Source organism: Lemur catta, chromosome 1, assembly GCF_020740605.2.
Source record: "Lemur catta isolate mLemCat1 chromosome 1, mLemCat1.pri, whole genome shotgun sequence".
Classification (NCBI taxonomy): Eukaryota; Metazoa; Chordata; class Mammalia; order Primates; family Lemuridae; genus Lemur; species Lemur catta.
The window spans coordinates 222,239,058-222,264,719 of record NC_059128.1 but is presented as its reverse complement, the minus strand read 5'-3'; the positions used below and the strand labels follow the sequence as shown (position 1 = coordinate 222,264,719).

The window sequence follows — 25,662 nt, the reverse complement described above, 5'->3', positions numbered from 1 at the left end:
TCTTTATCTCTTTTATCCCCTGGGCACAGGCGTCCTGGCGCTGGTCCTCCTGCAATGCTCCGAGGTGACACAGCTCTCTCCTCAGAGGATGCCCCGTCCCGACACCAGCTGCCCTGTCTCTCCAGAAGCGTTTCTGTGAGGCCTGCTGGCCATAGGCTCATTAACAAAGCCAACCTTTGATTTTGTGGACCCCTTTTTGTTTTTGGTTTTTTAAAGAACAGTTGCTACTCTGATCCTAACAGCACCAGAAGGTAAGCAGCACAGGTGTCCCCCCATCTCCCCGCACTTGAGGGCGGCCGGGGGACCCACCTAAACCTTCACACGAGGGCGCCTAACCAAGCGCCAGCTTCCGCTACAGACGAGCCCAGGCTGCGGTGTGCTCGGGATGGCAGTCCCCGAAAGCCCGCACTGTGGTCCCTCATTCACCTCTGCCCCCTCTCTCAACCTTTGTGTGAACCTTTTTGAGGAAACTGTGGTTTAGTCACCCCATGTGGCAAATGACCAGTGTTCCAGTTGTCTCCGAAACAGCGATTTCCTTTTTCTCTGCACATAGGCAAGGGCTCAATGCCCCCAGGTGCCCTGAGTCTCCATCTAAAAAACTCCGCTCCTGTCCAGCCCACCCAAGAGTGGGGTCCAGTTCTCACCCCTGTACCTTTCCTCCCCCTGTGCTGTCACCCACCCCTTCTCTGTGTCCTTGCTCAGGTTCCATCTCTAACTTCACGCTCCTGTCCCCGGGAGCGTTTCCTCATAACCACGGCCAACTCTGGCTGCAGCCTGCCTCACTGTCCGGTCCACACTCACGGAGCGGAGAGCTGCTCTGATGCTTAGAATTCTCGGTGGGCGTCATGTCCTTCACGCCCACTTGCTTCGGTTCCCCATTACACGACACATCCCGAGTACAGAAACCATGTCCTCTCCCGTAGCCCAGGAATTGTTTAACACTAATTGTGATGATAAAAATAATAAAATAGATGATGATGGTGATAAGTACTCTATGGTTTTGGACAAGGATTTTATCCATCCTGTTATCAGAGGCGGTTTTGCGTTGTTAAGGCTGTGCACTTTAGAACCAAGCTCTAGGTTTGAATCCTGGCTTTTCCATCTATTAGCTGTGTGATCCCAGGTGAATTTCCTAACCTCTTCTCTGCCTTGGTCTGTCTGTAAAGTGGGGATTATAATAGTACCTGTCTCCTAGGATTAAAAGACTTAGTGCACAGAAAGTGCTTTGAATGGTCCCCGACACATGGCCAGCCTCAATACCTATTAGCGACCGGTATCGTTTCTGAACACTCACTGTGTGGCAGGCATTGTACTAAAGGCCACATGAAGATTATCTCATATAATTATCACAACAGTGCTGTGAAGTGGGTATCACTATTATCCCCTCTTTACAAACGAGAAAACAAATCCACAGCAAGATTAAGCCACTTGCTAAGGACACATAGCTATGAACATACAACCTCCCTAGAGGGTGGGGCCGTGTCTTTCTCTCTGTCTTCATAAGGAAGTGTTAAGCCCATCACACTGCCTTTAAGGAGATCCCATTCTCCCGGGTTGCCAATGAGACCTCAAGGTGATGTTGCTCATCCCTAGCTGTGAAGACAGGAAACGTCCGTGGCCTGAGCTGAATAAGGGCCAGGCTGCGCGAAGCTTCCCCTACCGATCCCTCTGGGACAACACTGAGCAGGACCCGAGAGAGAGCTGTAGTTAAGAACACAGTATCCCCTGAGAAAGGGACTCAGTGCCCAGGACTAAGCAGATCAGTGTACCTTCATCAGCTGTTTAAATTAGTCCCAGACTGTTTTAGAAACAAATATACACTTTCTTGGAGTGAGGCCAGGGCAAGCTGTGAATAAAAGTGGCTTGAATAAAGAAAACAGGAGGGACAACATCCTAGCCCAAAGTGACCCTTGCATTACCTGCCATTTCCTCCTGGCCATGTACTTCTTCATCCGGTCCTTGGAGAGCTTCTTGGCCTCCATGTTCTTGGTGTCTTTCATTAGCCAGGGGTGCTGGAGGCACTGGGTGCAGTCCAGGCGGTTTCTGATGGAGGCAGAGATCAGAGGGTTTCTGAGCAGGAGACCTCAGAGGCCACTGGCCAGATCAGAAATGGGGGCTCACCTGTCCCCAGTCACACGGGACAGAGGCCAGGGCTCCCTGCTCCCAGTCCATGCCCCGTGACCAGGTTGCCATGCTCTCCACCTTTTTCCTCTCTTGGTCTGTCACACTGACTATGCCCAGCACAGCTCAGTGTTGAGAAGGCCTAACCACCAGGAAAGCAACTGGAGTCCCATGACCTGCTCTTGGGGTCTAGGAAGAGTACGTGCTGCAGGGCTGACATGTCTGGGGAGGGCTGGCACCATATTCCAGGGTAGGGGGTCGTTCCATTGGGTGCAGGAGGGCTGGGGCCCACAGAAGCCTAATCCTTCTGCGTCCTTATCTGGATGAGTGCAAAGTGAAACACTAGGACAAAACCTCTGAGAATCACTGAACTTTCATGTCTTACGGTGCAGTGAAGTATCAGGTTTTTCCTGTTACAACTCAAATAAGTATGTCCTAGATGTAGCCTGTGAATTTCAGCAACCTTAGAACTGCACTGAAACTTGTTTAATCCTTCTGAAAGCTCTGGGGATCTAGAAACATTTTAGGGCCATCACCTTAATTGTCACAGGACTAATAAAGCCCAAAGATCCAAATGGTAACATAGGTAGAAAAATGACTGGAAAGCAGTGTACAAAATGTAGTGATCTTTAGATAAAGGGATTATGGACAATTTAAATTTTACCATATGCATCAAATCTTCTACAATTTGCATGTATTACTTTTATAATAGAAAAGGATTTTTTTTAAGTGCTGATGGATGGAGATTTCTGGTTGAAGAGATGCTAGGTATAAGAGTTTATGGGAATTTAGTGTCTTGATCTATTTGAATATGATCAATTTTTTGTTGAGTCTATTTTATGAGCACAGAGGGGCCCAACACAGCCTGTTACTGAATTAATTCAAGGTCAGATGAGAAAATAAGGTGTATACACAATAGCTCATTTATCAACTCTTCAGTGAATGAAGCTTGGTTGACAAAAGCCATCTTTGGACAAGAATCACTGGAGGGAGGGTTCCGTCTCCTGAAGCACCTTGGGTGTGGGGGATCCCTCACATTGGAAGGGACTCTAGACTCCCCACAACATCCTCATTCTCCTTGGGTTGTGCCCATTTCTGATACAGGTTGTGACAGCAAAAGTCTAGAAGACCTCACTGTAAAGGAGTGTGAAATGTAGCCTCTGGGGGAGTTTGGCCCTGAGCTGGCTAAAAAGGACCTAGAAGAGGGTGGTAACAGGAAAACCAGACCCAGCTGTCTAGGACCCTCTCCAGCATTGCCCCTGTAGCAACTGCGTTCTGCTCTGATGAGCGTTTTCCCCAGAGGGGAGCCAGGTGCAGCCTCACTGGGCTGCAGAGTCACCTGGGGAAGGCAGAGCCTCCTGCAGCCCTGGAGGAGCTACCCTCCAGCCAACCCTCCCCTTCTCCCAGCACACCAGCCATCTCAACCACCCTTCTCAGGCAAGGCTACAAGTGCTCCCTGGGATTGCCAAACTGCTCCAAGCTCCTGGGTGCACCTGCAGCCAGGCCCTGCCTCATCTAGCCACCGAGCTACAGAGCGGGTGAACCGCCACCAGGCTAGCTGGTCTCACCTGACACCCCACTGCTCCCTTCCCCTGGGCAGCTCTCTCCAGGGTGCACAGCCTCTCTCACCAGGACAGTCCTCACCAACACATCCTGTCTAGCCACACCCCCCGCCCACCCTCAATCCCACCTCCCGGCTCTGGTCCCTTTCACTGCCCTTTCCCCACAGCCTCAGGCCCAGGCACACTGGTCTCCCACTGTTCCCGACTATTCTACCTGTTCACCCACTGACCCCTCAGGCAGCCCCAGTGGGCAGAGGTGGGGAACCTCACAGTCTACACTGTTGGGGACTCGGGATGGAGATGGAGCAGGGAGAAGCCTGAGCCCACTGGCCTGGGATCACAGCTTCCCTTTGGGCAGTGTTAGAAGGCACTTGGCCATATTCAGGCAGGCAGTTCTTAAGGAATTTAGATATGAAAAACATGCCAAGCCATAATAATCTGGGGACATGATCAGGAGCCACACATAGGTTCTAAGGATGCCTCTGCCCCTGCTCCTATTGTTGAGAGGGTGCTTTCCCTGCAGCCCTTGAAGAGGGGCTGAGGTTCCAGCAGGGCTTTGGCAGGCCACAGCCAGAAAACAAAAGGGGTGGTCATTATTCATGCAGAACAAGCAGCCCCACTGCCTGCAACTCCACTGGTCAAGTGTTGCTTTTCAAGGCAGGTTTCTGTGCTCTTTCTAAAGATGAACATAGTGTCCAGCACCAGGGAGCAGGGGCCTAGGAAGACCCCCTTCCCTCCCCACGCACACTCAGGCTGGGTCCCTCACATGCCCGCCTTCCCCTCCTCAGGGCACGCCAGGACTGCCCGGAGCCTCGGCGGAAGAGGCAGCTCCAGCAGGCAAAGGGAATCCCTGCCTTCCAGCCCCGGTGCAGGGAGTAGGGAAGCTGCCAAGACTGGACTCTCAACTCATTACTTCATATCTTTCTTCAGTAAATTGCTGATAAAATCCTTGGCATCATCAGAGATCTCATCAAACGCCTCGTCGTCGAAGTCCCAGGTGGCTGAGGTAACATTGGCTAAGGTTTCGTTATCGTTGTCACCCATGAAGGGGGAAAGGCCACTGACCCTGGGGAGATAAGAGCAGGAAAGCAGGGGTGAGTGGAGGAGAGTGGGAAGGCCCCCCAAGTGAGTGCTGAGGTCCCAGGTGAGGGCTGGCAAGCCCCCTCTGCCCCCAAACTCACGCCGTTGGTTCTGCACCTGCCTTTCCTCCACCCGTGGAAAGAAGACAGGGTGTGGCTCCCCACAGGCTTCTGTGGCCTGCCTTTTCTCAGTGGCTCACCACACTTCTGGGTCATCACCTGCCTCTTGACGCCACCTGCCTGGGAGGCTGAGGTGGAGGGAATTTGGTTTAGTTTATGGACTTCCACAGGGCACACGACAGGGCTGATATGCCCCTCGGTCCTTGTCCTCTATGCTTCCCCCAAACCCAGGACAGAATCTTCCATAAGTCCCTTCCTCCTGCACCCTCTCCATGGACCAGTCATGAGGCATAGCGAGCGTCACTGCACCTTTTGTCCCCTCCCTCCCACCTCTTCTTTGTACACCTTCAGCTCCAAGAAGAAAGCCCAGCACACAGGTGAGGCCCGGCAAGTGTGAGCCCAGTGAACAGACAGACTTTGAATCAGCAAAGTGGGTTCAGGGCACCTGAGACATTTCCACCAAACCAGAAAGCTTCCCCACCAGGTACTGTGGCAGAGGAAAGAGCGTACGTAGCCTCTTCATTTGCTGGGTGGCCTTGGGCAATCCCCCTCATCTCTGTGTCACAGTTTCCTCCTCTAAAGTGGAGAATCTACTACTTCACTTAAGGCAGTCTTTCCTTCATCATCAGCATCATCGTGATGGCAGCAAACATTTATCAAACATTTACTATGTGCCAGGCACGGGGTCAAAAGCTTAAAATAGATGCACACATTTAATCTTAATACTGTCCCATAATGCAGGTAACTCTTAAAATGTTGTCTTACAGATGAGGAAACTGAGGCACAGCACAGGGTCAGGTGACCTGCCCAAGGTTCTCACTGCCAGTGAGATCCGAGGCCTCTGTCTTTAGAGCCTGTCCTCTTAGCTGCTGTACTACACTGACATTTCCATGAATATTAAGTAAATTGCAGTGTGCAGCTCGAGGCCTGGCCACAGTAAGGAGTCCCTCCCTGACCTGAGCCACTGCACTGTTCTCTGGGCTCCCTCCACTGCCTTAAATCACTGTCTGTGATTGCAGGAATGACTCATTTACCAAGAGCTTAAGCCAAATAGGCGTGGGAAGGTAAAGGATCTCAAAGCCGAATAGCCCAGACTTATGGCGGATAAGTCTCCCCTCTCACCTTTGTGCACCTCATCTTCATACCAGCAACCCACCCCACCTTTCGCACGGACCTAGGGCCAGCCTCATGGGTGTTGGACCTGTGCAGTTCCCCAGAGTCCCACCCTTGGATGAGCCCCATGCTTGATTTAACGCTCTGCTGCTGTCCTCTCGAAATTCTCAATAGTGTTTGAACAAGTGGACATCTTTTTTATTTTGCAAATTATGTAGCTGATCCTGTCCTGACCACAACTGAGCCCCAGGCGATGGGTCTGGGGCCCTCATGCCATCAACTTCTCAAGTTAGGGCTTCACTAATGTCCCTTCTCTCAAATCCTTATGAGTCATCATCATACACAACAATGTGCTAACACTGTGGTCCCCAATCCCCTGTCCGTGGCCTGTTAAGAACCAGGCCACACAGCAGGAGGTGAGCAGTGAGCAAGCGCGAAGCTTCATCTGTATTTACAGCCACTCCCCATCGCTGGCATCACCGCCTGAGCTCCACCTCCTGCCAGATCAGCAACGGCATTAGATTCTGCATTATGGTGAGTTGTATAATCATTTCATCATATATTACAATGTAATAATAGAAATAAAGTGCACAATAAATGTAATGTGCTTGAGTCATTCTGAAACCATCCTCCCTGCCCCCTGGTCTGTGGAAAAATTGTCTTCCTTGAAACTGGTCCTTGGTGCCAAAAAGGTTGAGGACTGCTGTGCTAACAGCTTTTGGAGAAGTTTTGGCATTTGAGAGGCCTAAGCTTATGAAATATACCTGTACCCAAACACTGAGTTTGGTAGAACAAAACCCACTTGAAATATTGGGAGAAAGCTTGCCATGGGAGGAAACCTCTAGTGAAACCTTTTATAAAGAGAAGAAAGCTTTTGTAATGTGAATTATCTCACCCTAATCAACATATTTATGTTTTTGAATAATAGATTTTTGCAAATGGCATTTTCTTAAAGCAAGATGCTGATTTATGTTTTAAGAGGGCAAAGAGAGAGTCATTCCTGGTCATGAACCCATGAGGGAAGGGCAGGAGTTCACCAGTCCCTGAGTCTGCACTGTTATATGCAACTCCTTTTCCTTCTCTGGGCCTCAGTTTCCCCTTTTCTACACCAAGGGGCCTGGGCTAGATTTCCTAGGGGCCTCCCAGCTCTCCCCATCTCTGCGATCCTGGGTGGCCTAAGCAAGCCCCACGGAGAAGCAGCCTGTCCCTTGCGTATCAGCTACCTGCTTCTTCTGGTTTTTACATTTTCCATCTGGAGCAAAGGGGGGAAGTCCAGCAGCACTGCAAAAGATGGCAGGAAAAGCAAACAACCCTGCTGTGGAATGCTGAAAGGTCCCCCTCTGCAAACCTCCTTTCCTAATTAGGAACTGTAATCCTGCAAAGATGGGTCTCAATGTTTCTACCGCTCCAGTCAGGGAGCTCCTCCTTCCTGGCAGCCCATCCGTCTGAAATACCCTCCGTGTCCCGGCTGGCTCCTGGCCTGCCCAGCTCCCCCTGCATTCTCCCTGTTAAAGAGCATGCTGAATTTGAGACCAGCCTGAGCAAGAGAGAGACCCTGTCTCTACAAAAAATAGGAAAATGAGCTGGGTGTCGTGGCCTGCACCTGTGGCCCCAGCTACTCAGGAGGCTGAGGCAGGAGAATCACTTGAACCCAGGACTTTGAAGTTGCAGTGGGCTATGACAACACCACTGCACTCTGTCTCCAAAAGCTAAACCAAACCAAACAAACAAAAAAACACATTTCTAGAATAAAACATGGAATATATGCATAGCATGACAGAGAGACAAAGAGAGTGTTTGAATTTTCAGTAACACTGTTTCTGGATGGTGGAATTTTGTGGGATTTTTCAAAATTTTTTCTTTATTGCTAGAATTTGCCTAAGGGATTACATGTTTTTAATTAAAAAATAGTAATTATTTGTTAAAAGTCAACCAGTCAACAAATACAGTAACTTGCTCTTCATGCCAGAAATCAAATGGGTATTGCTAACTCCAGGTATCCACGCAATTTAATGTCTCCCTTCAGACCCAGGGGTGGGAGGGTGGGGGCTCCAAGACCCCACCTGCTCCTTCTCCACGCTGCCTGGAAAGCACAGCCCAAGTCCCGGGAGAGCTGGTAGCCAGGCTGGTGTCTCTGGTGCCCAAACAGGATCTGCTCTGATCTGCCTGCGGGCGTATGCAGGCGTAACTGCAGGAGTTCCTCCAATGGAGTCAACCTGCTGAGACAGCTTGGAACTTTCCCTGCAACTCTCTGGCCCCTCCTCTCTCACTGGCCTCAGCGAAGAGATCAGGAAGGGTTCCCTGGGACAAAGGTGGAAGTGGCCCTGACCGGGACTTCCAGGCAGATAACCAGCTCCAAAGACAGGGGCGGACTGGGGCAAAGGATGCCACAAGGGCCACCAGAGAAGCTCGTCTGGATGCTTCCAGCCACGGTGCTTCCAGCAGTGGCTCTAGAGTTCTGCATAGCAGGGCTTAAAGAAGCCCTCTAGTGGCTCCAACTTTTCTTTACAGCACCACTCTCTGCGGAGAGCCAGAGCTCAGGAGGGACTCCCAGACCTCCACCCTCTGCACTAGGCCAGCCCCCCAAAGCCCCAGAGGGCAGTGGCTCACAGTAGGGCATCCCAGATCCAGGAGCTGCCCAGGGCTGACCCAGCCTGAGCCAGTCTCCCTGCCACACACACCCCTCCTCCTTCCTGACACCCCCTGTCCAAACACCTTCAGCGTCAAAACGATCTTCTCCCCATTTCAAAAACTCTTTGGTCTTAGCTTTAAAAGTAATCTAAAAGTTGAATAGTCAATATATTCCAAAGTAATAAAAAAAGACAAAAAAAAAAGAGGAAAAAAGTAATCTAAAAGTAGGCGAAAAAGGTAGCATAGTGCCCAAATTACTACGTTCTTCCACCTCGAAGAACTTTCATTTTACAATAAAGTGTTCTTATGACCTAGTAATTCTAGTTCTAGATTATATATCCAACCAACAGAAGAAATGTATAAGTATGTTCACTGAAACACATGTACCAGAATGCTTATAATACTCCAAGATGTTGTAATACCCCAGGTAGTCTGGAAACTGCTCAAACACCCATTAAAGTAGAATAGATAAATTAATTGGATTGCATTCACACAATGGAATACTACTACATAGCACTGAGAATAAATAATCTACAACAAATAATACTATGAATGAATCTCACAATGTCAAGCAAAAAAAGCCAGACACTTATTTCTGTATGATTTCATTTATATAAAGTTCACAAACAGGCAAAGCTAACCCATGACATTAGACACGAGGATAAGGGTTACCTCTGGAGGACAGAAGCAGGAGGGGCACCAGAGGACTGCAGGGCCCTGGCAGTGTCTGGTTTCTTGATCTGGGTATAGGTGGCGCAGGTGTGTTCACTGTGAAAACTTACTGAGCAGTCTAGCCACTGCTCTGTCACTGACCAGCAGAGAGACCGACTGCCCTAGTTTGCCTGGGGCTGTCCCCCTTTTAGCACTGAAGGTCCTGTATCCTGGCAAATCCTGGGACAGTTGGTCGCCCTGCCCAGCCTGTGGGAAGTGGGCAGCCATGCGGGCTTTCTTGGCCCCAGTCACCCCTACGCCAAAGGAGGACTGAGTTCCAGCCATGGCCGACCAATCAAGATCCTACATGAAGAGGGTGGCTGCAGACGACCCCTGTGCCACAGTGGTGGGAGGACTGACTGAGGGGCAAACAGCAAGGCAAGGGTCTCTGATGGCTGGAGAGGGGCCCGGGGACCAAGCAGGCTGTATGGCAGCTGGGTCTGCACCACGTGAGCTGGTCAAGGACTGCTTCTCAAGGGTCAGAGATCAGTGTGAGCACCGTGCAGGCCGGGGACAGCTCCGGAAGGGGCAGACTGGGACTGGCTCTGCTGTTCCTCACTTACCAAGGGAGCCAGGAGCAAAACGTCCAGAGCACTTGTTGCCTTCACTCACCAGCCTCTTTCTCTGGGAGTGGGGAGGGGTCGGGAGAGGCAGGGACATGCGTGGGCCAGGGGTTTCTCTGCTGATCTGGGGGAGGGTGTGGTGCTGGGGCTGATCCCAGGCAGGGAAGATGATGACTGTCTGGGGTACAGAACCTGTGGCACAGGTTCCACTGAGGGAGCCTGTCCTAACAGGCCACTGTGAGAGTAAAACTCCTGCGCATGTGAAAAAGCCACATTATACAAAAGTCACTTCTACTAAAGCTTTTGTAATACTGGTCCTAAACCCAAGTATGCATCAGAATCACCATTCTCAAACTGGGGTCTGAAGCCCCCAGGGGTCTGAGAAAGTATTCTTAGAGGTCCTCCTGAAGTTTTCTATGAAAATATTACATTTTTCTTTTGTTTTGGCAACAAAAATATTTTTTAATGAACGCACACATATCTGCCTCTTCAGGGAGACCATCCTACCACTGGGTATTGCTACACAAGTTCAGGGACTGCCTCTGAGGCTAAGGACTGTCTGCAGCCTGGGGCTTCAGGGACTAAATTAGCAAGACCTCAGGAATGTGTCCTGTACCCTTGTTACTCAAAGTGTGGACCTTGGACCGGCACCATCAGCAACATGGAAACTGTTAGAAATGTGGACTCTCAGATCCCCCAGACCTGAATCAAAACCCTAGTTGAAGGAGACGCTGAGAGGATTCATGCAGCAAATGTCTGTGCAGCCCTGGACGAGGCTGCTGGCCGCCCCTCTCTTTCTGCAATGTTGTTAATTGAAACAGCTTCATATGCGGTATTTTCCACCTGGTTTCTCAGCTCTAATTACTGTGTTGCTCTCTGTTGTCTGTTGGTGCCATCGAAGACTATCTTCAAAAGTGTTTATTAATTGGTCCTTATGCTAGACTCAGAGATGAGGCTGGCCGTTGGGGTCCCCGCCCTGTGAGGGTGGGGTACTGTCCTCTAAGACCATGAGGATGCCCAGAGATATGACCTGGCTCCCTCCCTCCTTTGTGGAGCCACCAGCCACATTTCCCACCCTCCTGACCAAAGGCCCAGGCTGGCCAGCCTTGGGGACAGTGAGGGCCTGGGGTGGGGACCCTGGTGTGTGGAGCTATGTGAGGCTACAGTATGTGATGCAGGCTACTGACCTGTCGGAGCCCACACCTTCCCAACTCAGGAGGGATCCTCGCCGTGACCCACCCTGGCCGCTCCCTCACAACGTCAGTGCAGCCTGGGCACCTTCTGCGGGTCCCTCTGCCCCACCCCATGTGCCCGGCACTCACAGGATGTAGCAGATGACCCCGATGCTCCACATGTCCGTGGCGTAGCCGATGGGCTCGTAGTTGATCACTTCAGGAGCCACAAACTCCGGGGTGCCAAAGAGGACCTTCAGAGAGCCCGCATTCTCTGAAACCAGGATGCAGAGGGATCAATCGCCAGCACAGCACAGAGCCAGCTCGGGTCAGCGGCTGCCCTCATCTGTGTGCTGGCCCGGCCTGGGAGGGGCACAGACAAGGGCCCAGGGCTCGGTCCTTGGGTGACGGCACAGAGACATTCGGCCTCCTTGTTAAACAAGAGCATCCACACCTGTGAAACCACACACTGCACACTCACCTCACCTGAGTGGGGCAGCCGGGGGCCACGGGGCTATTAAAGCACCTGCCCCTGCCCCTTCTGACTTATGCTTGGTATCAATAATAATCTCTAACATTCATTATGTCCCATGTACCTGCTACCAGCTTTACAAGGATTTTCCCATTTAATATCCTCACCAACCCTAAGGGGTGGGTATGATGCCCGTATTACCAGGGACGAGACTGAGGCCCAGTAAGTGAAGTGATTCCCCCACCCAGTTAATAGTGGTGGTCAGACTCAAGCCCGGGTGGTCCAACTCCTGAGCCACGCTCTCCCCCACCCCACCCCACTGCTCTCCTGCACATCACAGCTCCATGGCTCTCCTCCAGGAGCTGCCGGGAGGGCATTCAGGAGAGGCCTTAACCCCAAGGTGGTGCCTCTTAGCCATAAAGGGCCAGGGATGCCCACTAGTGGGCGCTAGAGGCAGGCACCTGGTGTAGGCACCGGCTCTGGGAGGAGACGGTCATCAGTGGCTTGTGGGCTGCATCTGGTCTTGCCTAACTTTGCAGAGCCTGTGGCAAATGTTTTGCAATAAAGCACTTCACAGCCCTCATGATATGAAAGCTCTGCTCCAACTCTTGCTCCTAAGCCCTTCCTGCTACATTGTAACCACTCCCCAGTTCTCTGGCCATTCCTTGGTGCATACCACTGTTCCCACAATAACCCTTCACCGAGGGAACCTGAACGTTGTGTTCCTTGGGCTCTGATGCTGCTGGCGCCTGAGGCCAGTGGCCTCCCTATTTGTTTAATTTGTTAGCGGTTACTGTGCAAAGGCAGGCCCTGTACGCCAGTTGCTGCCCCCACCCGTCCCTGCAGGGAGCAGAGCAGGTGCAGTCACCTGGCATCAGGGCTGCTGAACACCGGGCCAGCCGAGGCCTCACTTTCCTCTTACGACCAACGCAGCTGCAACCAGCACTGGCACGCTGGGAGAAGTGTGCTGGGTGGCATTAGCGTGGCCATCTCCTTCCTGCTCCCCGCAGGGTAGTGAAATAAAGGTCAGCTCACCCCAGCCCTGGGGCTCCTTGCAAACAGCACAGTGGCCGAGTGCGGAGTGTGAAGCTGTTTCCTCAATTACTGAGACATCAAAGAGCTACAGAGGCAGGGTGGGCACAGGCAGAATATGAGGCAGATGGTCACCGACCAAAACGCTTTCGGGGCTGGGTTTGGAAGCCTTTCCGTTTCCCCATTCCCTCCCTCCTGCCCAGTGTGGGAGCAGCAGAGGAGCTGCCCTGGGTGGGCGGGGTCCTTATTCCACCCCCAGCACTTCCCCTGCTCAGGGTGGGTCCTCCTGGGCAAAACTATCATGAACCTCAGCATCCTTGTCTATCAACTGGGGCTCATAACATCTGCACTGACTACCTCACAATGACAGTCTGTTTTTTTATGTGACAGTGCTCTGGAAACTGTATAACATGATACAGGTGAGAGGAGCCACCATCACCTACATGAGTTTTGTCCCTAATGGCACCAGAGTGAAAAACAAAAGAAGGCATAATCATCGTCATCATCATCAGGCACTGTTCCACCACTTTACCTGCATTAACATGCCCGATCCTCCTAACAAATCTACAAGGTAGGTGCTAGTATTAAACCCCTTCACAGGCGAGGAATTTCAGGCTTACAGCCACACAGCTAGTAAGTGGTAGAGGCAGGATTTGAACCTGAGCAGTCTTCATGGTCTCTGATTTAACTCTAATACTGTACAGTTCCTCTAACCGCCAGTGTGTGGAATGCAAAGAGCCCCGGCCGCTACACGGCGGGGACAGCAGGAGAGGTGGCCTTACCCAGCCGTCTGGCCAGACCGAAGTCGATGAGCTTGATTCTGGTGCCCGTCTTGTTGACGCACATGATGTTCTCGGGCTTGAGGTCTAGGTGGACGATGCCCTGCTTGTGGATGTACTCCACCCCCTCCGAGATCTGCCTCATGTACTTGATGCACTCGCGCTCCGTCAGCTCGAAGTCCTCGTCAATGATGCGCTCAAACAGCTCACCCCCTGACACGCTGCGGGAACAGGAGGCGGGGAGAGCAGAGGGTGGTCAGACCATAGCAGTGGGCGGGCCAGGCTGGCAGGGAGTCTGGCCGGGGGGAGGCTGGGAGCAGGGGAACTGGCAGGAAAGCCCGGGCAATGGGGGTGATGGGTACTTTCTGCAGCTTCCTGAGTCCCATCTTCCACCATGGGAGGAGGGTCAAGGCCTCCTGGGTTCCTGCCTGGGGGACCCTGCTAAGCTGCCGGGGGATTCAGGGGCACATCTAGGCCAGGCAGTTTCAGAGGTGGGTGTGAACGGAGAAATCCAGACACAATCTCCTTAGCAAAAACAGAGACTGCTGGGCAGTCTCTTTCTCTCAGATGACCACAGATGCATAAGGGAACATTCTTGCACCTTAGCTGTATCTTTTAGTCACAGGGAAGTAAAGTTTAAAATACTCACAGTAACCATAAGCATTTATTTTGCATAGCCAGGAACAGAAAAAGATCTTCAATAATAAGGAAGCTCAGCAAATTTTCTAAAAGTGGTTGGTTATAACCCGTCATACCTACAGTTGTGATAGATTTGCTTACTCCAGCTAGGCCTATAGCATCAGTTTACTTCCTCTAGCCATAACTAACTTGTCTCCCCTGGGCCCCTTCCTTGCCCAGGCTGGGAGTGTAATCCTGTCTGCCAGGATAGGCTTGAGATCCTGGGCTTGTCCAGTCAACTCCGTGCTTCTGGAGCCCACAGCTGCACATCCTTGGCTAAGGACTGCTGCCGGGCCCCGGCCAGCCAGCATACTGCCCTTCAGTGCAAATGCACGGCCCCACTGCCCGAGTTGCACAGGTCCTCTCTTTTCCCCTGTCCCACCCTCCGAACCCACCTTCCTTGCTCACTGCTTAGCAAATTTACAGCATCTCCTTGGTAACTTATGCAGTTCCCAGATATTAGTAAGCTCACTTTTCTACAATGGCCTGTGGGTCTACCAGCTGAACAAGGCCGGGGAGGCTTTGTTCAGGGCCTGTCATCTTACAAGGACTCCTAAGGGGAGTCATTGCGAAGAGGGGCAGGAGCTGAGTTTGAATCCTGTCTATGCCCTTTGCAAGTTGTGTGACCTCGGGTGAGCTGGTTAACCTTTCTGAGCCCCAGTTTCCTTATCTGTCCCAACCTCATAGAGTTGTTAGGAATGTAGAATCCTTTGTAAAGTATGAAGCCTAACACACAGTAGGTGCTCAGTACATATTAATTGTTATTTGACAACCTGTGGTGGACCAAACAGATCTTGTCACTAACCTCTGCGGGAGAGAGACAGGGATACACCATGGGGCGCAGCACACCACAGCCTGTGGGTCACAGGACACGGGACACCCACTTCTGGAGGGCTGAGCTGGGCAAGGCCGTCTGTGCCAGTGGCCGCTGGGGGCAGCTAGAACTGACGTTTAGAACCAACAGGGGAAGGTTCCTGCACGGCCAGCAGGTGGCGCCACTTGTCCTCGTGTCCTCCATGTCTATTGCTCTCCACCAAGCTAAACTCTCACCTCTATTCTTAGGTTTCAGCCAATTCTTAACATCTCTGGGTTTCAATTTCCTCCTCTGTACGATGCAGATAAGAACAGCACCATCTCACAGGGTTGCTGCAAAGACTGGATGAGCTAATACAGGTAAACTGCTTAGAGGAGTGTCTGGAACATAGTAAATCCTCAATGTTAATTATCAATGAAATTATCAGTAAAATTTTTGATTTTAAAGAATCACTTGGGGCTCTTATTAAAAATATAGATTCCTAAGCTCTTACTTTGGAGATTTTGATTTAGAAATCTTGGGAATGATCTGAGGATCCATATTTTTAATAAATACCTCAGGTCATTCTTATGACCAGACTAGATCATAAGAATGAGAAATTCTGGCTTACTCAACTAGCACTCCTGGAAGGCCAGCTGAAATTCACGCGTTCTGAGAAATCACTCCCCATTTCCCTGTGAAATGACTTTCCCTCCCTGGGCACCAGAGCCTTGTCTCTGCACTTTTTGTATCAAGCCTGCCTTGTCTTAAAGTTGTTTGTGAACATGTCTGTAAGACGTCTGGTGCATCTCTAGGCCCCTATTTACATCTGATAGTATCTGGCACAGCCAAGGTGCCCCAAAACGTTTGCTATTAAATTAAAAATATTCTCAAAAGGCAAGCAGCCATTACATTCAGTGCCCTTGGGAACGTCTAAGGCAATGAGTGGTAGAAATCTGAGCCTTGGAGATAATTACTGCTACATTTTTAGAGGTAAAACTTATTCAATATAAATTCAAATGGGTTCAATTCTATTCACGTATATTTAATATATTTTGAAAATTGTTCCTATGCTCTACTTTCTAGAATGGAAGGTGTTAAACAAGTAGAATTAATGGTTCTGTAGGTTTCTTTTCAAAATTCTCAGTGCTATGGGTGGAAAGTATTGGTTTTCTAGAAAGAAGCTACCACCCACAGAGACGGGATGTCAAGGGCCAAGACTGGGCCAGAGGAAATGTGTGCTTAGTAAGTGAACAGTGAGTGAATGAAATGAATAAGTGAGTAGATGAGTGAATACCTACCAGCAAGACTACCTGATCCCAAGAGATCGAATTTACCCCCCAACTCTAGACTTCAGCCAGCCTTCCCAGGCAGCCAGAAGGAGTGGTGCTATCAGGGGACTTGATACCCTCCCCTTGTCTCATGGCAGCCGGCTGGATGGGCTCTGATAAATTTTTCTCACGGTAGCACAAAGGTGAGATGAGCCACAGGTGGCTCAGCCTAAATTTCATTTCCTCTTCAGTGCTCAGGGTCCCACCATGACTTGGAATGTCCCAGGCACTTCCAAAAAGACAAGCAAGCCCAGGGGCCTGAAGGAAGCCCTGTCTCAGAGCTATATGAATGAGGCTTGCCAGTAATCAGAAGTCAGAAAGGCTGAAGACAGTTATTCTTATTTCTCACTATATCTGAGGCAGCTGAACTGAAGGCTGGGACCCTGGAATATGTTTTCATTTTTCTGTATCACCAGGCATCCTCCTCTTAATCTCAGTTTCTCCATCAAACAAGGAGAATAGCAAAGAGTGATAATCAACCTTTCCCCTCTCAGTGGTCAAGTCCGAGCATGTTTAAGCTGGAAGGGTTGAGTTCCTATCCGGGGCCAGCTTCTTCCCCCGAGTGCAGGCACACCTCTGGCATCTGTGCACGTAGACCTGCTGCCGTCCACGGGGGAGGCATGGGGTGGAGGGATGAAAGCCAGACCAGCTGAAGCCTAAAGTTTTCTCCCTTTTTCCATCCAGCTTGCCAACTCCCCGTTCCAAGCTAAGTATGGTATTCTGCCCACTGGAGCTGCTGCCCAGCCTTCCCCAGGCCCTGCCGCCTCCTGCCCCCTCCCTGCCCCCCACACTAACTCGCTCAAGGTCTAACTTCTAAGATGAGACATTTCTCCACATGTCCTCACATGCCCACACTGCCTGGATGGAGCAACCTGTCCTGGAATAAATGTGAAAAGATGCAGCCCACGGGGCTATTGTGAGCATGTAATGAACGAGGCCACGGCATGGGCTAAATATTTCCTGAAAGTGGGGAGGAAAGTTTGAATTTGGGGATGAAAATAGATTGAGAGATACAAATGGAGATTGTCTCTGAGTCCTTTTTGGTTCCACAGAATTGGAGAATTCTACAGCAAAACGGGGAGTCTTGAGATCAATTATTCTAATCCAAATACCTCTTCTCACTGGTAGGATTTAACAAATTACAGAATCGCAACTCAATAGTAGCAGAAACTGAAGCCAGGCTTCCCAAATACTAAGAGGGATTTGTTCCACAGCACCTAGTTGGATGTTAAATGCTCAAAAAGTACTTTTAAGTGGAAAAAGACCAGGCTACAGACAAAGTCAATGCATCACACAGCTAACGACAGCTCCCATGACGGAGCACTGTGCCTCACATGCATTATTCCATTTAATCCTCACAGTGCTCATGAGGCGGTTTTAATATCCTCTTTTATGGATGATGAAACTAAGGATTGCCACAACTGACAGACTTGCTCAAGTCAAACAACAAGTAAGAGGCAGAGCTGGGATGCGAAGTAAGGTTTACCTGACTCAAGTCTGTGCTCTCAACCACTACTGCCTTTTCCACAGAACACATACTTAAAGGAAACACCTCTTTGCCAAAATGCTAATGCAATGAGGGGAGAGAAGAGACTAATTAATATTCCACTCACAGTTAAAGCTTGGGGATGTCCCCTGGCCTTAGCTTTCCGGGGAAAGAATGCCAAGATGCTGACAGAGACTTCTCCAAAGGACCCAGGTCCCCAAAGTTCAGTCTGAGCAATTCAAGGATGCTGAAGGCAATTTTACAATATTTCTCAAAATTTCAAATGTGCATACCCTTTTAATCTAGCACTCCATTACTTCTGGAAATTTATCATACAGATATACACAGGCATGAGTGAAAAGACGTAGGTTACAAATAATGCTTGTTTGTAAAAGCAAAAGACTAGAAACTACCCATCCTCCTATCAGATGAAGACTGCTTAATAAATTGCGATATATCCATATGACAAAGTCCCATGGAGCTGTGAGAATGAGGTGTCAATATGCGACCATCTCCCACATCAATTTGTTGAAAAAAGCAAAGTATAAAATAGTGAGTACAATAAATTGCCTTTTGTGTTAAAAGGTGGGAAAATAAGAACATATTAATATATATCATATATGCTTATATTTTCACATACATGCTTATGTTTGGAAGGATACAGACAAAACCAATAAAACTATTTACCTGTGGTGGTAGTGGTGGGGAGTTGGTACAGGGTAGCCGGGGACTTTTCACTGTGCATTTCCTTATATTTTTTGAGGTGATTGTGTCATATAAAACATTCAGATAAAAAAAAAAGAAAACTCTTAAAATACACAGACACAGTGGAGGATGCCTGGCTTACTGATGCCAGTGTATGTGTCTGCATATGTGTATTTGTGTGTTTGTGTGTGTGTCTGCACGTGTGCGGTGGCTGGAGGATTGGGAGGTAGATAAAACAAAGGATTCTGGGAAAGCCCTGGCTGGAGGTCATCTGGTCCATCCCCCAGCCTTGGTACAACCCAGCAGAGAAAGCACTACGCTCTGCTGAGTGACAAGTCAAAATGGCTCAAACGAGGGCAGAACGGGGCCTGCAGAGGCACAGGGAGGACCCAGAGCAAGGGTTCCGCTCCTGGATTCCAGCCCCGGCCCTGGGCCCTCTGTCTTTCACAGGGAAGTCAGGAAGCCGCCCTGTTCCTGTCCCACCCCTGGACTCCAAACCACCTACAGGCGAGAATACTCCTGAGTGAAACCAAGGAGCCTTGGGGCAGCTTTGGCCCTTTCACAGGGAGATGAGGGTGAAAAGGGTACAGGGGTCCTCAGGGGTCTGCCAGCTTGTTACGGAAGTGAGCACAGGGCTGCCTGCTGGGGCTCAGAGGGTCAGTGCCAGCCCATGTGGTTCTGACTGGCCAGCCCTGGCCATAGGCTGGTGAGTATCTTGCATATCACACCCTTGTTTGCAGCACGTTCCATATCAGGGCAGAGGTGGCTGGGGTGGGACAGTGGAGGAGACACATTCGGGGACTCCCCAAGCCCACAGTGCCCGGGTGCTGGTGGCGGGCCACTCACATCTCCAGGACCATGACGATGTTGGCCTTTTCCTCGAAGGCATCCACACACTGCACCAGCTTGGGGTGGTGGAGGCAGTTCATGATGCTGATCTCCTGCCGGATGTTCTCTTTCTCTTTTGCCGAATACGCCTTGAAGAATTTCCCTGCCCAGATTTTTCTAGTTTTCTTTTCTACAAGTCGAAAGACCTGTCCAAATTTCCCACTGCAAACAAAAGGGAGAGGAGAGAAAAGCCAAATTTAGCCGAGCTTTCTACTAAATTGGGGTTGGCACATTGCGGCCCGTGGGACAAATCTGGCCCACCTCTTTTGTAAGTAAGGTTTTATTGGAACGAAGCCACACCTGTCTGTTTCCATATTGTCTATGGCTGCTTTTGTGTCGCAGTGGCAGAGCGGAGTAGTTGTGACACAAGCGTATGGCTCACAAAGCCTAAAATATTGACTTCTGAACCTTTATGGAAAAAGTTTGCCGATCCTTGTTCTAGATGAATGAAGCATGTTTCTGTTTTCAAATTTTGTTTCCTCCAAACACTCAGTTGGTACTAATGAAGCACATTTCTAATGATGACAGCCTTACTCTCAATCTAGGCTGATGGATGGACATCTTTCCCCTCCCTGCAGAGGGACAATGGAGATTGGGTTGAGGCAGCCCTTTCCAAACGTGGAGAATTACTGAGTGGCTGCCTTCCTTCCCCTCCACGCCCTAGCACTGATGCACTGGCAACGGCCCAGGCAGGATCCTATTTGCCGAGACAGTGGAGCATGGGGTTCCTCTGTGACGGTGCTGACTCCTTTGCAGAGCTGTTATGAGGTCTGCATCACTCCTTTGCTTCCCGGAAACCAATGCAAACACAAGCCGACTCCCATTCCTTTTTCTTCCCCCTCTTGTACTCCTCCAGGGGTGGAGAGTTGGAGGGAGACAGACAGCTTGGCTGTGATGAAGGCTCAGGGTTGGGGTCTGAGCCCACCAGCATCCTCCACACCCCGGGGAGGAGCCCGAGTAAACCGCGTGGACCAAGTCCACAAAGGGAGCTATGATGACTGCTATGCATTTCAGTGGAGCACTGATGGGCCAGCACTGCTGAACAGCGTGCGCTGATCAGGCTCAACTGACCCCGATGGACCAAAGGGAAGGGATCCAAAGATAATCCGACCCAGGTCTAGTCCTCTCCTTTCAGTCCTGTGCCGTGCGCGGAGGCACAGAAAAGGCAGGACTTGCCCATGGCTTTCGCAGCGCTGGGCCGGTACAGAACCACATGAGCATCTCCACAGAGAGCTGTGGGTGTGCGACGCTCCCAAGAGCAGTCGCTCCTGATTCCGCAGGACTCTCAGTCGGGAGGCAGAGCCCAGAAAGGACAGCAGGTCAGGGCACTGGATTTGACTGTGGGACCTGTGCCACCCTCACCCTGGGGCCCCAAAGGCAGCTACCCATTCCACTTACGATCCTAGTCGCTCTTCGATGTCATAGAAGTCAGATACTTTTTGTTCCGTATTAACTGTCACCGTCCGGTAATCGACCTCGGGCTCCTTCTCGTCTGTGGGGCACGGGTGGGGGTCAGTGTGAGCCACCAACGCCTCTGCTCAGCCCCCTCTACCCTGCAAGCCTGACCCGAGGACAGGTGGCCAGCACTCACCGTCATCTGACACCTCCACTTCATCCTTTGGCTCTGGGGGGAGACAAGGAAGGACAGAGAGAGCACAGGTGATTAGTACTGAAGGCCCACCAAGAGTAGGACGTGTCGGGGGCCTTGCCAGGCCTCAGCCTTCACAGGCTCAGAGCGCTGGGCATCCCCCAAACAGGGCCAGGTACAGACTGGCAGATACCCGCCTCTCCCCACAGCCCCCTCCCCCATCAGGTCTCACCTGCGCCCCTTCCTCTCTAACCTCATGGTCCCCAGACATACCCTTCTCCACATCCCCTCCTGTCCCTCTTGACTTTCAGAACCTGCACACAGCCATGACAGTCCCTTTCTGCCCTGGCTTAAAAGTCAGCAACTTAAAAGTGCTTCTAGCGTCAAATCCATTTATCCATTTGCTGAACATGCCTTACGGAATTCCAGCCACGTACCGAGTACCTTGCTACTTATTGTGGGCAATCAAGACAAAATGCACAGAAGGCGTGATCTCTCCTTTCTGGAAGCTTATAACTCAGTCAGAGAGGCAGAAAGGTATACTTGAAATATTGGTTACGAAGTGTTACATCATCAAGCAGTGTCACTGTGGTACCAGCTAAATACACAACCGAGGAGGGTGGCACAAAAGGGGGCAACTATAAAGTCAGAGCAATTATTCTCGGAAGAAATAGCCCTTGGGTTGTACCTTAAAGGAAATCATGGAATACAGTGAGAGTTGAGTGATGTGGCATAGGTGAAACCAACAGGTGCTCATGGCGGGCAAGGAGGGACATGGCAGCTGCTCATGTGGATGTGTCAGGAGTCGGGGTGGGGGGCCTGGGGACAATGGGTGCCCAGCAGGACTCGTCAGCTTCAGAGCTCCAGGCTTCCCTTTGCCTTGGTATAGGTTTGTCTCTTGACAATAAGGGCACTCTGGCTGCTTGACCTTGGCTAAGTGCCTTTCCCTTTCTGGGCCTCAGTTTCCCCATCCATAAGAGGCAGGAGATGGTTTCTGGAGTCCTGACTGCTGTAGCTGCAATGCTCAGGAGTCTGCTGTGCACTCCTCAGCCACGGTCTGGGCTGCACTCTGGCTGACAGCCGGACGAGGGGGTCCTGGGAAAACTGAACAAGGATGTGAGGGACATCATGGACAAAAAGGATTTTTAAAGTGTGAGTGTGTGTGTGTGAGAGTGTGAGTGTGGGATAGTGTTTGAGTAGGATAGTGTGTGAGTGTGAGTGTTGGGATAGTACGTGAGAATGGGATAGCATGTGAGTGTGAGTGTGGGATAGTGCTTGAGTGGGACAGTGAGTGTGAGTGTGTGGGATAGTGTGTGAGTGGGATACTGTGTGAGTGTGAGTGTGGGATAGAGTTTTAGTGGGATAGTGTGAGTGAGTGGGATAGCATGTGAGTGTGAGTGTGGGATAGTGTGTGAGAGTGGGATAGTGAGTGTGAGTGTGTGGGATAGTGTGTGAGTGGGATACTGTGTGAGTGTGAGTGTGGGATAGTCCTTGAGTGGGATAGTGAGTGTGAGTGTGTGGGATAGTGTTTTAGTGGGATAGTATGAGTGTGTGGGATAGTGTGTGAGTGTGAGTGTGTGGGATAGTGTGTGAGTGTGAGTGTGTGGGATAGTGTGTGAGTAGGATGGTGTGATTGTGTGTGGGATACTGTGTGAGTGTGAATGTGGGATAGCATTTGAGTGGGATAGTGAGTATGAGTGTGTGGGATAGTGTGTGAGAGTGGGATAGCATGTGAGTGTGGGTGTGGGATAGTGTGTGCGTGTGAATGTGGGATAGTGTGTGCACGTGAATGTGTGGGATACTGTGGTGGGGTGGTGTGAGTGTGAGAGAGTGTGAGTGTGGGGTATAGTGTGTAAGAGTGGAATAGCATGTGAGTGTGAGTGCGGGACAGTGTGTGAGTGTGTGAGTGTGGGGTATAGTGTGTGAGGCTGTGAGTGTGGGGTATAGTGTGCGACTGTGTTGGAGTGTGAGTGTGGGAGTGTGAGTGTGTGGGACAGCGTGGGAGTGTGGGAGTGAGTGTGTGTGGGTGTGAAACAGTGCCTCAGACTTGGGGGAAGCGCGTGACCTGCGGGCGGCCCAGCGAGCAGGCTGAGGAAGGGGGGAAGCGCGTGGACGGCTGTCCTCTGAGAGGCCAGAGGGGACAGGGCAAGGGGCTGGGCAGGCACTGCCCAGAGGAGGGGCTGAGGGTGAGCTGAGCTCCGTGGTGCTTTGCAAGTTCAGCACCCGTGAGGGGTGTGAGCCGGGAGAAGCTGCAGTGGGAACTGCAGAGAATGGGCCTCTCTAGCAGGCAGAGGCCAGAACAAATGGCTGGAACCTCAGCAAAGGATCTGAGGAGAAGTAACATGGTTCCATGCAGGATAAGTACCTCTTACTGGTGAAGAGTTTTGAAAGAGTTTATAAGCATGTGACCAGGAGCAGGAGAAGCTGTGATTTGTTTAGAGTTCTTAAAATGCTTCTGACAAAGTTTAGTTTCAAAAAACTAAACATGAGTGGGACTGGGAAGACTATTTTATGGCAGAAAGGAAATTGCCGTGGAAAAATACGAAAGGGTGAGACAGACGGGGACTTTCAGAAGAGTCCAGCTGATGAGGCGGTGGGTTTCACAGCTATGGCCTAACTGATCGATTTTTTCTACACTCACATAGGGAGTTAAAGAGTGTCACTGTCCAATTCACAGACGATGAGGGTGACCTGGGAGCAATGCACCCAGAAGCCAGTAATGGAGTCCGTGTTCAGGCAGAATGTAATCATTTTGCCTTTTAGGGTGATGAGTGCTGAGGCATGTAGTCAAAACCCAAGAGGGGGAGCACAAGTCCCCAGCCTCTGCTCTGGCCCACAGGACGCTGTCGTGGGGAAGTGGCCACTGGCTACCAGTGGGTGTCACTACTCGGTAGCCCTTGACGGATCCTGGGGCACCTGCCCTGGAACTCGGGCTGCTGGGCGGTGGAGCGGCGGCAGGTCTGGGGCACCGCTGAAGGGAAGGGCTGTCCCGTCACAATGATCAGGAAAGGCCAGGCCTCTCCGGTTGGGAAAGAAGTCTAAAGTGGACGTGAATTAAAAGGAAATCACCCAGTCGCCAAGGGAGAGAGTAGGGAGGCAGACTTTTCATCCACTCACTAGTGCTGTACCTTGCGGGGACTGTTTAGTGTTCTGCCTCACATGGGAGGGAGGCTGCAGGCACATGGAGCTCACATGGGCTCAACAGATGCTTAGGTTAGTTCAATGATGGTATCTTAAACAGGGCTTTAGGGGAAGAAAGAGAGTCAAGTCCGTTAGTAAGGGACACCTGGTGGCTGCCAGTCACTGGACTAGGTCTTCGAGACAAAATAACACTGACTGTCAGGGAGTCAGAGACAGTGGTTCCGATGTGCTGGGGCTTCCTCTGTTTCTTGTTCCCGTACCACATTTTCCCAGCGCAGCGTGGGGACTGGCATGTCCTATGCGGTGGGGTGAGAGAGAAGAGGAGCCAGGCTTTCTTGGCCTGGGGTCAGGAGGAACGGTGTGTTCTCCGCCAGGGAAAACGCAGACATTGCCAGAGCCAGGAGGCCTGTGACTGGAACCAGGGGCTTCCCCCGTGAGCCTTGAACAGGCACCAGTTCCAGACCTGGGCCTCCCTGCCGCTCTGCCTCCAGGCAGACAGCTCAGAGCCAGCCCGCATCTGCCCCTCACCTCCACCTCGCCCCTCGGTGTCAGAGTCACGGCTCTGCCCTGCTCTCCTGCTGACACTCTGGCCGAGAGGGATCATCCTCAGGGAGTTCCGGCCCCCTCCTCCAGGTGCACTGGCACATGGCAACCTCTCCTCTGCGGGAATTTTGACCAAGACTCCCAGCGGCGGGGTCCCCTTCTCCCCCTTCTCGCCCAGCCTCAATTCTGTTTGAGGGGCAACATGACCACAAGGGAAGGGCCGACAGGGAAGCAGAGAAAAGGCCCCAGTTCAGTTCTCCCATAAAGGGCTGCAGTAATGAGAAAGGCGACCGCTTGGTTTCCATCTTCCCACCAAGGAAGGAGCTAAAAGTACAGAAGGGACTTCAACTAAACATTTAAAAAGTCTATTCACAATGAGCTGTGAGCTCCAGGAGCTTAGTGGAAGACTGTTTGGAAGATGGTTCTGAGATATTTCTGCAAACACAGGAGAGTCCCATTACCCAGAGTGGTGTTCGGGAGAGGACCAGCTGAGTCCTGGGGACCCTCATGCAGCACGAGTCCGTCTGTCCCCTGGACAGAGAAACGACCCTCGCCTTGGCTGAGGACTGTCGCATGCCCAGTGGGCACTAGAGGGCACCCCAGCCCCAGGGACGGCCTCTGCGGGGCAGGCGGGCCGGAGCCTGGGATGGGAGCAGTGCAGGCTTTGCCTCTCTAATGCCCCGGGCTGCAGGGAGGCCCCAGTTCTGCAGGAAGCCTCAGTCACGGCTGATTTACTAACAACAATAGAGACAAAAACAAATTGGTTAGGAGCAAGGCTGGATTCAGACAGAGCGACAGCAGGATCAGAGTGGGAGTGGAGCTCAACACTGGCTGGGCTGGGGAGAGCGGGTGTCAAGGTGGTGGCTGTTTGCTGGGGTTTGGGAAGACTGGGAGGGGAGCTGTCAGTTTAGGGGTGCTAGTCTTTCTTAGGGGTGGCTCTGGCACAGAAAAGCCCCTGGGGCCGCACAGGGAACCCTATGCCTTGTCCTCCATGGTAGCCCCGTGCCTGTAGCAGCACCTGAACACAGGAGGGGCAGGACACATGGGGCGGACGAACGTGGGGTGAGAGCTGGGGGATGAGACTGAGAGACCAGGATGAAACAGACTAAAGCTGCCGAGGCAGGAGGCAGGAGCGGCAGCGGCGGCAGTGGTGG

At 51.3% G+C, this 25,662-nt stretch overlaps 1 protein-coding gene and 1 long non-coding RNA gene across 6 annotated transcripts in view; one reads left to right on the top strand and one right to left on the bottom strand.

Annotated features, from left to right (window-relative positions):
- MYLK (myosin light chain kinase) overlaps positions 1–25,662 on the bottom strand; it is a 258,430-nt gene that overhangs the window by 10,059 nt on the left and 222,709 nt on the right. For all 5 annotated transcript variants that reach the window (XM_045540120.1, XM_045540116.1, XM_045540118.1 and 2 more), the window contains 7 exons: positions 20,828–20,860; positions 20,635–20,728; positions 19,195–19,398; positions 13,359–13,576; positions 11,223–11,346; positions 4,597–4,749; positions 1,920–2,043 (listed from right to left, as the gene is read on the bottom strand). In XM_045540120.1, coding sequence (XP_045396076.1) covers positions 1,920–2,043; positions 4,597–4,749; positions 11,223–11,346; positions 13,359–13,576; positions 19,195–19,398; positions 20,635–20,728; positions 20,828–20,860 — 950 coding nt within the window. The remainder of the gene's footprint in view (positions 1–1,919; positions 2,044–4,596; positions 4,750–11,222; positions 11,347–13,358; positions 13,577–19,194; positions 19,399–20,634; positions 20,729–20,827; positions 20,861–25,662) is intronic.
- On the top strand, positions 6,500–17,142 carry LOC123630469. The gene is made up of 4 exons (XR_006732687.1): positions 6,500–6,529; positions 12,967–13,147; positions 15,096–15,206; positions 16,842–17,142. It is a non-coding gene; the product is annotated as an uncharacterized LOC123630469 (long non-coding RNA).